We start from the raw sequence: 13029 nt of genomic DNA, 5'->3' as shown, positions 1-13029 counted from the left end.
AGACTTTACTGAATAAATCATCACTGTAGATGAAGGCGGCTCTCAGCGGAGAGATGCATCTATCAAGTATAAGTCTTCATCTTCCTCAGCGACATAAAACAAAGTCTTCAGACGACACTGATGATGAAGGCTTTGAAAAATGCACGTTTGTTGTGTCTGTATGTTTATGTTTTTGACCTTCAGGAGGTGTCCAGCGCTACCAGAGAGCGATTTAGTTTCCTAACAATGGAAATTCGATCAGTAGATAGAGGAGCTTTAATTGCTTCAGAGCTCTCTCTCTCTCTCTCTCTCTCTCTCTCTCTCGTTCTCTGTGTGTGTGTAGTTATAGATGGAAGGGTGTGGGACAAGCAACTTATGAAAATCATCAACAGGTGGGTCTGTCTGCCAATCTCTCTATCATTCTGTTTATTTGTCTGGTTTTGTTAAATATGAGGTTCTTGTTCATAGATACAGTATGTGCTGGTATTCCATAATACAATCATTTATTGTGGTGATGAAAATGCACATTGTTGTTGTTGTGAATAACTCCCTTATTATCTGAAATGTTTAGATTAGATTTTTAGAAAGCACATTACTGCCATTAGTGCCGGTTCACATCAACACTGTGTGTGTGCGTGCACGTGTGTGTGTGTGTGTGATGTGCATAAAAAAGTTAAATGAAAAATGTCCGGCTTCGAGAATGAATGACACAAGATATAACAAACAGACTCAAATAAGAAAATGTCTGTCACCATTAGATATTTATAGTATTTATGAATATTGGTTGTGTCCTTTAAAAAAACTGCACTGTAAAAAATGATTCCGCATTTTAGTTTTCTCAACATAATTTTGTAAGTTGACACAACTTGCAGTTTTTTTATTTGTTGATATAACTGAACATGCTAAGTTTTCACTGCCTCAACTAGTCTCAAGTTGACTGAACTAGAGTATGTGTCGACTCAACTTAAAAACTTTTGCTGAACCAGTAAGGTTAGCATACAAACAATTATCGCGAGATCTCCTAGAGCGTGAAGAGGCGGGAGACGTTCGTCGGCCATGATATGGAGATTTCATCGGCAGGTGTTTTGATTCTTCAATCATCATCAAATCTGGTAAGTAGATATTTGTTCATATAGGTGTAATAACTTGTAAAATGACATGTATGAACTAATCGTCAATGTATTTTTACAGTATCAACGTTTCTAGATCAGATTGATTAGACCGTTGCAATCCATGTTGCGTTCCCACATATAACCCAGTTAACAGTTATAGTTGATAGTCTGCAAATTAAAGCTAAAAAATCAATAAAACTAGTAATCTAGTACGTCTTTTTCTACAATTCATTTAACGACGTACATTATTTGTTGCTAAAAGGCGGGGGTGGCTGCTAGACTAATTTTACATGGAGGTATAGGATATCTGTCCTCCCTTATTCAAATTAATATCACAATATTTCAAAGAATGTGTAATTAAGTAAAGTAATCTGCACCGAATTCAGTTTTTTATGTGAAATTTAAATATGGATAAATGCCAAAATACAGAGCGGGAAAACGTGGTGTGGAACGTAACGCGCCTTCATTCATTTTCCTGTTCGTGTTCAGGTTCTTTGCGCCAAAACTAGTCAGTCTAATCACCATACAGGCAAAACAGCGTTGACGCGTGAGTAACGTACAGTAACAACTAGATGGACAAATGTAATGTAATTCAATGTAAAACTGTGTAAATGGTACGGCAGGATTTTCATAAACCTCCGGTGTCCGAGCTGGACGCTTAACGTGAACTGAAAAGTTATTTAGCAGCTGAGCCGAGTCCGACGACAAAGATGTAAGCGATCGCTCCCATTGCTAAAATACTTTGATCATAGTACTTATGATATTATTCCGGTGTCATTGACATGAATAAACAAATTTGCGTTTAAAAACACCGTTAGAGTAGCTTTGTGTGCAAGTGAAACACGCTTTTGGCAAATGGTAGCTTAACGTTACTGAAGTGGTTAAGTAAAACAGCTCGTGTGATTTCACATACTTCATCTGCTTGTATTTTCACATATAAGATCATAAATCGTTTTAATAACTCCAGGTTGGTAGTCCACGATTTTTCTGTATAATTAAATTTTGTGCCTCTTCAGACTCGTCTGTCTTCACAAAAAACACTGCGTGCACTCTATGGACTGTTATTTGTAACTGCAGTTGCGGCATTACGCCACAAAGGAGGCGCTGTTTTGTTATAAGCGCCGTGAGGCGATGTGAATTTGCATTACAAGAGCTATTATTAGCTGTATTTCACGGCTGTAAATATTTTATCAATTTTTCAAAGGTTCTTAAAACTAACGCGGGGTACATCATTGTAATGTTTTACGCAGTGCAGTTGGTTGGTTAAATCCGCGTTATACTGTACACAGCGAGTTCACCAGGAACGCACATTGTGATCAGAACCACTCGCAAACGAATGACTAATTTGAACCCATTTGTTTAAACAATTGCAACTATTTAGTCAGGAGATCAGTGAATCATTAAAACTCAGTGAACCTCAAGATAATGCAGGACGTGAATGAGCTATTATGGGCTGAGAAGTTAATTGAAAAGTATAAAAATATTATATTTTAAACACCACTTTTCTGTTTTTAAAACCTACATGTGCGTGTTTGTACAAGATCAGGATGGCACCACCCTAGTCCAAACCATTATAGCCTATCTGTCCTTTTTTAAGGGTTTATCTTCAATTTGCAAGGTAAGAGCTACTTTTCAGTTGTTTTGTGAATACGGGCCCTGTTATTCAGCTTTTATTAACGATTTTAACATTAAAACCTAACTTTCAGTGGAATTAAAATTCTCTGCTCTGATTTTTCAAATACATGTCAATAAAAATATATCAAGAGATTTAGTGAGAAACTATTACTCTAGTCCTGATCTTTATTGTGTGCTCTGGTTATGAAATGTTGATTGACTTTATTTTTCTTTTCTTCATAGAAACAGTCAGTGTGGGGCATTTACCCTTAACCAATGAAATGGAGCTGCAAGTTTTGCTGTTACACGCCAACTAATCAACGTATACTCATAAAGCACTACAAGTTGAAGCACTGCCATCACGCAAGTAACTGTCCACTTCCCTGCATATTTAAGGACTGTGTGTGTTCATTTAGAACTGAGTTTGGTCTAAGAAAACATTTGACTAGGGACCATAAACAATCTGTCCGGCTCTGTGCTGCAGCGTTTACATTGAAGTGTGATCTTTGTGCTTTCTCAGAGAGCTGTGGCATTACTCAATATTTCACACATTTAAAGACTCATCTCCGAAATCGAGAGTGTGTGAGATGTCCTTTTCAAAACTGCAGCTTTCAGTCTAGAGTATATAGTTCATTTCATGCTCATAAGAGTAAAAAACATCAGCAGTGTGGAGTAACAAATCTTCGTACAGACATTTATCAAGCTTGCACTCCAGGTTTTCCAGACTTTGGAAATACTGCTTTGGAAGAAGATTCAACAAATTTGGATGATCTTGATATCCCAGCATCTCCATTATCTTTACTGTGTGATGAAAATGTCCAAGACTTGCTACATCACAAACTAGCATCATTCTTTCTTCGGTTGCAAACAGTTCTTCATGTTTCCAAAGCAGCGACCCAGGAAATTGTAAATGAACTTGCCAGCATTTTCTCGGTTGCAGAAGAGTTTGCTCCAAAAATAATTGAAGATGTTTTGAACAAGCACAAATGTGCAGTAAGTGATACAGTTATCAGTGCCATTAAAGAGATAATTGTGAAAGCGAATCCATTGAGTTCTCTGACAAAGAGTGGACATTTTGGCACAGAATATAAAAGGACAATTTTTTACAAGGAACACTTTAAGGTGGTTGAGCCTGTTGAATATGTTCTAGATGTGTCGTCTTCAAGAAAGTTTGTTTATATTCCTATTTTGCAAATATTGTCAGAGCTGTTAAACCGTAATGATGTTCTAGATAAACTTTTGCAGGCAGAAGACAGGGAAATTTTTCCAGATTGTGCCCAGTTTAAGTCATACAAGGACGGCCTTTATTGTAAAGAGAATCAGTTGCTTTCTTCAGACAATCTTAGTATAGCTTTGGGATTGTACATAGATGATTTTGAAGTATGTAATCCATTAGGAACATCTAGAAAAAAACATAAGATCTGTGCGGTTTATTGGGTGCTTTTAAATTTACCAATTCAGTATAGATCATCTGTGCAATCAATATATCTGGCTTGCCTTTCCTACAGCAGTGATGTGAAAAAATATGGGTACAGTGCAATTCTTGAGCCATTGCTAAAAGACATAGAAGTACTAGAAAAACAAGGAATATATGTTCAAAAACTGGGAGACAATATTCAAGGTACTGTACTTTATGTGTCTGCTGACAATTTGGGTGCGCACTCACTTGGTGGTTTTCAGGAAAACTTCAATGTGGATAAATTTTGTAGATTTTGTTTGGCCAGCCGCTCAAAAATTAACATTCATGAAGTGAGCGACGGTGTGTTTCCAATCAGAACAATTGAAGGTCATGAAAACATCCTTCTGGAATTAAAGGGGACAGATTCGCTTTCTGTGGATGGTGTAAAAAGGGACTGTGTACTCAATAGACTCTCTCATTTTCACACAATTCAAGGATTCCCTCCAGATTTCATGCATGATGTTTTAGAAGGGGTAGTACCAAAGGAACTGTGTTTATGCCTGAAATCTTTTATTTCCAAACATTATTTTACCTTGGATGATCTCAACTCAATTATCCAGACCTTTCCTTTTAAATGTTCTGATAAAACTAACAGACCTCAACAAATTCCAAAATATTTTACAATAAAACGCACTATAGGGGGTAACTGCCATGAAAACTGGACTTTATTGCGATTTTTACCATTGATGGTTGGTGACAAAGTGCCACATGATGACAAAACATGGCAAATTGTTTTGGAACTAAAAGACATTGTTGAACTTTTGACATGTGGCAGTTTTTCAGAAGAGACACTGAACTACTTGGAGTTTAAAATTTCATCTCATAGGTGCTTGTTAAAAGAGGTCTTTCCTGACTTTAGTCTCTTACCGAAGCATCATTTTCTCGAACATTACCCTGAACTTGTTCGTAAATTTGGACCACTGGTAGATTTCTGGACAATTCGCTTTGAAGCAAAGCACAGCTGTTTTAAAAGAGTGATTCATGATGTTCGAAATTTTAAAAATATTTTGCTCACTCTTGCTACAAAGCATCAGCTCACGTTAGCTTATTATTTAGACCTACCTTGTCTCTTTAAACCTGACTTGGAAGTTGGCCATGTTGCTTTTGTTACTGTGGACACTCTGGACCACTCTATGAAACAGGCTATAGAGGACAAATTTGCAAATATCAGCACGGTATCTCTTGCAAGTCATGCATCGCTACATGGGACTAAGTATGCAGAAGGAATGTTCCTGTCTGTGGGACACACAAGTGGACTGCCTGACTTTGCCAAGTTGGTTAAGATTTTGATAGTGTCCAACAGAGTGTCATTCATCGTTGAACCTTACATTGCATGGTTCATTGAGCACTTAAGGTGTTATGAACTGGAGAAAAGACTTGCACCAGAACTAAAGGTTGTGGAACCACATGAACTAAATGGACATCACCCTTTCTACCCATATATGCGAGCAGGCAAATTAATGGTGGTACCAAAGACCTTCCTTCTTCATTAGGGTATATAAGTATGGTGTTACATGCTTTTCATATTGAGTAATTTGGTTAGGAATGTGGAATATATCAAAATTGTATTATATGCTTCCACTTCTGTGAGCTAAGCTTTATGCTTATTAGCACTTCTATTAAGTACAAACTATTTATGTACTACTTTATTAACACAGTATGATGTGTCTGATTGCCTTTCTCCGAATTACTTTCTTTGCAGGTTTTAAAGGTTTCACTTCACTTGAAAATGCTTCTTCGAGTGATCATCTCTGAAAGGGACATTCGCAAAGTCACACTTGACACTGTCCCTGACACAGTCCATGGTCTCAAAGAGGTGCTGAGAAGCAAACTGCAGCTAACTGACTGTTTTGATCTTCAGTATGAGGACAAGGATTTCAATGATTTTTGCAACCTTTCTTCTGTAACTGATTTGTCCAAGGACAAGGCAACACTGAAAATCCTGATCAGTCCCCCAGATACAGTTTCAGACTCTAGTTTGGACACTGCAGTATTGCCTGTATCCCAGTCTCCGTCAACATCGACTCAAGTCACTAGCTCTTTCTCACAGTTGAAACAGAGTCGTTTACATACATGGCCTGCTGTCTTCACTATTCCCACCTTCTCATATGATGTGGAGCTGAGACTAAAGCATGGTAACGAGGCTTACAGTAAAGATGGAACTCTTCTGAAAATGTCTCGTGACATGCAGACAGAAATACTGGATAAACTTGCTGAAGGAGTGTTTGCTTACAAAGCTTACCCAGACAAAGAGGAAATCAAAAGTGTGGCCATTGCACTTGTTGAAAAACACCCTTGTCTGAAAGAAAGAGGATCCGCAGCTGGGTGGTATGGTTGGAAATTAAGTTTGACGTGGAAGATGGGAAACTACAGGTCAAAACTAAGAGATGCAGGTTGTAATGAACTCCAAGTGAATTCTACAAAGAGGGGTACAGGGGGAGTCCAAGGACAACAAAACAAAGTGAAGAAGCCAAAAAGATCTGAAACAAACTTTCTCCCAGATCTCCCTGCAGGCAGAGACCAGAAAACACTGGAACACGAAAGGGAACTGATGTGCCAAGAGATGAAAAAAAGAAGTCCTGACATGAGTTTTGTGGATGCATCCATGAGCAGCACATATGCTCTACGAAGACAGGAAATCATTTATGAAGAGCCTCCAGTGTCTGAAATGAAGAAGAGGTGGCCGGCTCTTTTTTGTGAAAGACAGGTAAGGTTCTGTTATTATTTAAAGGAATAGTTCACCCAAAAATGTATATTCTGTTATAATTTACTCACCCTGATATTGTTCTGAACCTGTATTAATTTCTTTGTTTTGATGAACACAAAGGAAGAAATTTGGAAGAATGTCAGTAACCAAACAGATCCAATATTATTTATTTTCCCTACTACACCATTAAATTGGGAATGAGATCTGTTTAGTTACTCATAGTCTTCCAAATATGTTCTTTTGTGTGCAGCAGAACAATGACATTTATACAATTTTGTAACATGCTACCTAATAAGTAGCTATACTTTTTTGCAATGTTGTTTATCATGTTGTTATGTTTGTGTCATTTAATGTAATTATTTTAGATCAGTGCGGAATTCAACAGGCTAATGACGCTGGACCTGAGCAAGTCTTTCTATGAGGGTATTGACCGCCATCTACCAAAGCTGCTGTGTCTGTACCGTTCAAAGCGCTGTATGGACATTGTAGAAATGAGGGCCATAATGGACAGCCTAGATAAAAATGTAAGTACATAGGTTGACACGCTGCATGTGAGTGCAGTGACAACAGAGCCCACCTCCTCTTACAGACTTGACTCGTTTGCGGCATTAAAATAGTGTTTATGTTAAAAAATATGTCCAGTGTGGAGTTTCAGTAACAAATATGGCACTTGATGCACTTGAAAATGTAGCTTCTGTAAGCTTTTAGATACCAGGGGCCTCATTTATAAAACGTGCGTACGCATGCTTACGGATCAAATCTGTGCATATGCACGTTTTATAAATCCATGGCAACATTCTTATTTATAAAATCGGTCTTCTCACGTATGCACTTTGAGAAATGATTGTAAAATTTGGACGGTTTCTACGCAACATTCTATAAATGAGGCCCAATGTAAACAAATGACAATGAGTGAATACAACATGTAAGGGATAATGTACAGGCAGCTGGTTGTTATCGCAGAAATAAGCCCTGACAGTGTGATCAGGACCCGATGCGAAGCGGAGGGTCTTGTATCACACTGAAGGGGCTTATTTCTGTGATAACAGCTGGCTGCTTGTACATTATCCCGCTTATTACACGGCTACTTGCCACATGAGAAATAAACTGGACATGAAATGTGAATTTGAAATATTTTATTAGCTCATTTTTACCGAATGCAGACCTTCCGCAAGGAAAAGCCGTTTAGTTTCGGTTTTAAAGTAAGAAAGACGTTCAAACTTCACGAACAGGCAAATTGGTTTAATCATTCGTAAATATAATATCATAGGCCTATATGTTATTAAAATACATATTTATAACTCATTTTTGTGTAATATTAAACTGCCCCTCTCAAAATGATTTGCAGCGTCCAGGTTACAGGGTGTTAATAGTTTTGAGCGGTTGTTATTAGAAAAGAACAATCCTTGGAATGTCGCGACTGGCCAATCAGAATCAAGCATTCAAATGAGCCGTGTAATAAACTACAATAACGTTTATCAATTTAGAACTGCTTTTCCCACCCAAATACATAAGAAAAAAACTATTTCAGATGAACATTTGCGCATGATTACTCTTTATTTTGAAAAATTCTAATAATGTTAACAGTGAAATAACAAACTTTACAATGTCACTGCATGTAGACGTTCATAAGACAAGTTGTAATCTAGAAGTACTTCCAAAAAAAGTCCATATGTCTCCAACAATGGACTTGTGGTCGGTGCGCTGACATATAGCGCTAGTCGCTCACAGTGACCCGAGTTCGATTCCCGTCTTGCATGGTCCTTTGCCAGTCCCGCTCCCCTCTCTTCACCCAGCACTTTCTTGTCAGCTCTCTACTGTACTATCTAAAGTCATAAAAAGCACATACGCATATCTTTTAAAAAAAGTCCTTATTACTCCTGCATTAAAATGTTTTGGCGACTTCCAAAAAATGCTCTGCATGCTTTCAAAAGGCTCTCAGGAAACGTTGATGTCATATGCCAATCGGTGTGGGCAGCACCAGATGAAGTCAGACATGCCAGGCTCTGACCTGTCTCTCTCCCTTGCACATATTAATAAAATGCAAATGACACAATGACAAAACTTTAGAAGATCAAATCCATGTTTCACATGGTGCATTCGGAGAATATTTTTACCTGAATTAGTTGTTATTCTAAAAACACTTACTTTCTGAGGTGTTTTGAGCGACTAATTTGATGGATTCAGTGAGTCTTGCGAGTTCAGTATTTGACAGGTCAGTTAATTCAATCGTTCATTTAAATGAATAGTTTCAAATGCGTCATTGTCACAAATTGGACATTATCAGACGTTTAGTACGCATTGTGTTTGTATTAATCACAGACATCGCAAAAGAAAGAAGTTAACACGGAAACCGCTTCATCATTGGATAGGTTTGATTTTCATTTACTTAGTGTAGTTTGTCACCTGCGTCATGTGCTTGTCAGAGAAGAAAATTTTGCCTGTATTTTTACACAACTCACTCAACAGTAATTCAGGTAAAAATATTCTCTGAATGTGCCACGTGCAACATGGATTCTGTTTTCAAACCTTTTGTTATCGTGTCAGTTGCTTTTCGTTAATATGCGAGGGAGAGAGACAGAGACTGGCATATTTGAGCAAAGAGCCAGTGCACTCTCTCTATCTGGGTGTGACTTTATTCTGTGTTGCGCAGACCGATCAGCATATGACATCACTCACTAGGGTGCTGCCGCGGTGCCTGTACATTATATGCCAATAGGTCTGCGCAACACAGAATAAAGTCACACTCAGTTAGAGAGAGTGCACTGGCTCTCGGCTCGCTCTTTCACATGACGTGACTATGGCGCCAAATCATGCATGTCCTCGCGCAGTGATGTCATTAACTTGCAATCAATTTGTGAGATCCGCAAATTTAGTAAGTATCGATCGAGTCATAAAATGTTATTTTCAGCCAATTCTGATCAGCGACCGATCTAATAGAGCATCCCTTTTTATTCTCTATGCATAAGATTCATAAAGATAAATGTTGTCTTTAAGCATAATACACATAATCAGTCTTAGAAAAACAAACCATCTAACTCACCTATTCGTGTGTATTGTGTCTTGTACTAATTTTGTGTATTGCTAGTCATCGCCATTGTAATTTTTATAATAGCTAACATAAAATAAATACTGCAAATACATAATGGGCATATATAGACAATCAAATCTATTGAAACTTACCGATATAAACCTGGACAAAGTCCATGCAAAAACATCCCCTCTTGTGTTGGATGGATGGTGCTGCTATCTGCCAACTCGTCACCACTCATCCTCACCTCCTTCAAAACACTATCAACACCAAAACAACTCTTCTGCAGATTTCATCAAAAATATATTAATTTGTGCTCTGAAAATGAACAAAGGTAAAAAACAACTAAAACTGGCCTCAGGCCAGTAAAGCAACTTCTTACATTATCTGTATCAGTAAAGTCTTTTTTTTGGGGGGGAGGCATCAAATCAACGGAAGAGGATTGCAGTACTGCAGGGACTGCCATGGATCATGCGCGAGAATCCTTCACAATTCGTCAAGATCTGTGAGGTATGTGGAAAAATAATGCATGTTGGAGGCAATTGAGAAGTTGGATGTGGATGGAGTATACTACCGGTCAAAAGTTTAGGATCACTTATTCTTTATTTCAATTTTTTTCTCTAAATTTTAGAATAATGGTAAACCCATCAAAACCATTGAACAACACTGTTGGTACTATGGTATTTATGTTGTGGCTTAAAGCATTCAAAATAAATGACTTCTGTTATATTTTAGCATCTTCAACGTAGTCACCCTTTGACTAAAATTTGCTAAATCGTACACTTGGCATTTATCATTCAGCTTCTTCGGGTCTCAACTTGGTAAGCTTTTTAAACCGTATTGAAGGAAATTCCTTTTTTGTTGGACTCTAATTGACAGTTTTCGTTTTATTAATTTTTTTAACATTTTTGTAAAGTCTGAAGTTTTTTAATCTGAAAGTTTTACATAATTGATATTGCATATAGGAATTTATAGTCTGTTTAATTTTTGACTTGTGTTTCTCTCTGTGCGTGTGTCTGTGTGCGCACGTGCTTGTCTGTGCGCGTGCTTGTCTGTGTGTGTCTGCGCGTCCGTGTGTGTCTGTGTGTTAGTACGTGTGCATATTGTGTGTGTGTGTGGAGCGTTTGTATGTGGGTATGTCTGTCTTCTGTGCTTTCACCTGTTTTTACAGGTATAACTTTAATTGTTTTGCTTATAGTCAATATGTCTCATGTACAGCTGCTTTGTAACAATGAAAATTGTAAAAAGCACTATATAAATAAAGTTGAGTTGAGTAAATGTTGACATTTCTGTACATCCCCATGAAAAACAATTATTAATTATTGAGAACTATTCTGATGGTGCATTCGATGCATTGCTGCCACACACATTCCTGTTTTAACAACATATCTCATTATTACAAAATAATTAAGTGGAATAAATAATGTGTGGCAACAATGCATCAGCGTAGTTATTCGAGCACCACTTGTCATGAAAGTACATGTTGGCTTTAAAATAAGGTATGATTTGTTGAAGGTAAATAAGATTTGGTGTACTCATGTTGTGTTCAAGTCTTTGATGTTTAGTGTTGTATGTGTGAAAGCACATTTTGAAGTTTGTCATTTTCTTAAATACAGCACACAGATTCTGAAGAAGAGATGACCAGGGGCATGACTCTTGGAATCCTCACAGTGGTGGCAGATGTTACAGACCCCATTCCATGCAGCTCTAGTGATGTGGCCCTTGTAATCGAGGAAGCAGTTGTTCTGCGAGGACTTGGTGACATACCAAATGCGTATGTGAACATGATGGGATTGCTGTATGCTCTCAACATAAACTACCCAAAAAACCTCAGATACACCTTTGAGGTGATTCAGAGGCTGCTGATGAACATCAGTGCTGATACTTGTAGTTCAAGAGTGCACTCGCTTAAAAATACATTGTTGAATTAAAGATGTTGAGGTAAGGTGTTATGCATTTATTCCAAGAATCTGTTTAAATTTTACTTGGAAAAGTTTTTAAGCTTTCATTTGTTTTAAAGTTATTTCGTAATTATAGTGGTTTCATTAATGTGAAAAATCTTATTGTTAGATCCTTAATCTCATATTGCTCCAAAATTTAAAGGCCCTTCATTTATCTTTGAAACATACTTTTTTCATGTATTGTTTTATTTGACAGATTTCTTATTTGTTTTATTTGAGAAATTGTTTTGTTATTTTTCAGTATTTTCTATATTCTTTATAATGTACAGTATATTTTTTAGTTTGTTTTTACAGATTAAGAATTGTTTGCATTTCTACTAAGAGAAAAGTTTTGTATTTCCAAAGTTGTGTGTGTATTTGTTTTCTAGTTTTCATGCATGAAATGAGTGAGTAACTGAAGTAGATGTGTAATTTTGTGTATGTAACGCTTTAAATGTGACACTTTATGTTTTCAGCTATGTTTACAAAGCTATTTTATAGTTAAGGTTTTTTCATGTGAATGTTCACAAATGTTAACCATTTTTAAATGTTAAAAATGTAACTATTTAAGCAGTTTTGTCCTTGACATTTATTAATATGTAACGGACAATAAAATCATTTAAATGGAAAATATCTGCTATTTATTTGGTTGAATGTGCTATTGCAAGTTGAGAAAATATGCCAGATTAAGTTCAAAGAACATACATTTTAGTATAGATAACTTGAAAATGTAAGTTAACGTGTTTCAAATAAACTTTGCAAGTCCAGGCAACTTGAAATAAGTTGTTGGATCAAATAGTTTAATTATGTCAACTAAACGTTTTAAGTTGAAAATACTTAATATTTTAAGTAAATTAAACTTAACTTATTAAGTGCAAAAAGATAACTAGAAATTTTAAGTTGAGTAAACAAATTTTTTTTTACAGTGTGTGTTCTTTGTACATCTTATTAACATTTAATTTAAATATTCATATTTTTTAAGCAGTTTTGCTGGGCTCTTACTGGCTTTTTTCTTATTATTTAGTCCAAATCCGCCATTTCAAAAATGTTTTATTAAATAACATTTTTGTTTTCTAATAAAATAATTTAATGCGTTTACGCAATAATTCTTGTCTACAAAAGTAATTTCAGATATGTATGCATATGCCTTTAGATCAAATTATGCTATGATTTCAAATAAATTTCAG

General features: G+C 36.5%; 1 protein-coding gene across 9 annotated transcripts; it reads left to right on the top strand.

Moving 5' to 3' along the window:
• The first annotated feature begins 792 nt into the window (after positions 1-792).
• LOC130555816 (sterile alpha motif domain-containing protein 3-like) lies at positions 793-12764 on the top strand. Of its 9 annotated transcripts, XR_008963146.1 has the most exons (6): positions 793-1091; positions 2633-2709; positions 2949-5658; positions 5867-6871; positions 7237-7395; positions 10323-12764. XR_008963146.1 is itself a non-coding variant. In XM_057336293.1 (5 exons), exons 1-5 carry the CDS (start codon positions 2982-2984, stop codon positions 11831-11833), a joined length of 1656 nt encoding a protein of 551 aa, XP_057192276.1. In that variant the 5' UTR covers positions 793-2981; the 3' UTR covers positions 11834-12764. The 9 variants fall into 8 exon arrangements, 4 of the variants coding, with proteins under 4 accessions (XP_057192276.1, XP_057192281.1, XP_057192279.1 ...); XR_008963144.1 differs by having other exon boundaries at positions 793-5658; positions 10323-10412; positions 11519-12764; XR_008963148.1 differs by lacking the exon at positions 2633-2709.
• The last annotated feature ends 265 nt before the right edge of the window (positions 12765-13029 follow it).

Source organism: Triplophysa rosa, linkage group LG6 (assembly GCF_024868665.1).
Source record: "Triplophysa rosa linkage group LG6, Trosa_1v2, whole genome shotgun sequence".
Lineage (NCBI taxonomy): Eukaryota > Metazoa > Chordata > Actinopteri > Cypriniformes > Nemacheilidae > Triplophysa > Triplophysa rosa.
Note: the sequence above shows the minus strand (reverse complement) of the source record. Positions and strands in the feature narration are given on the sequence as shown.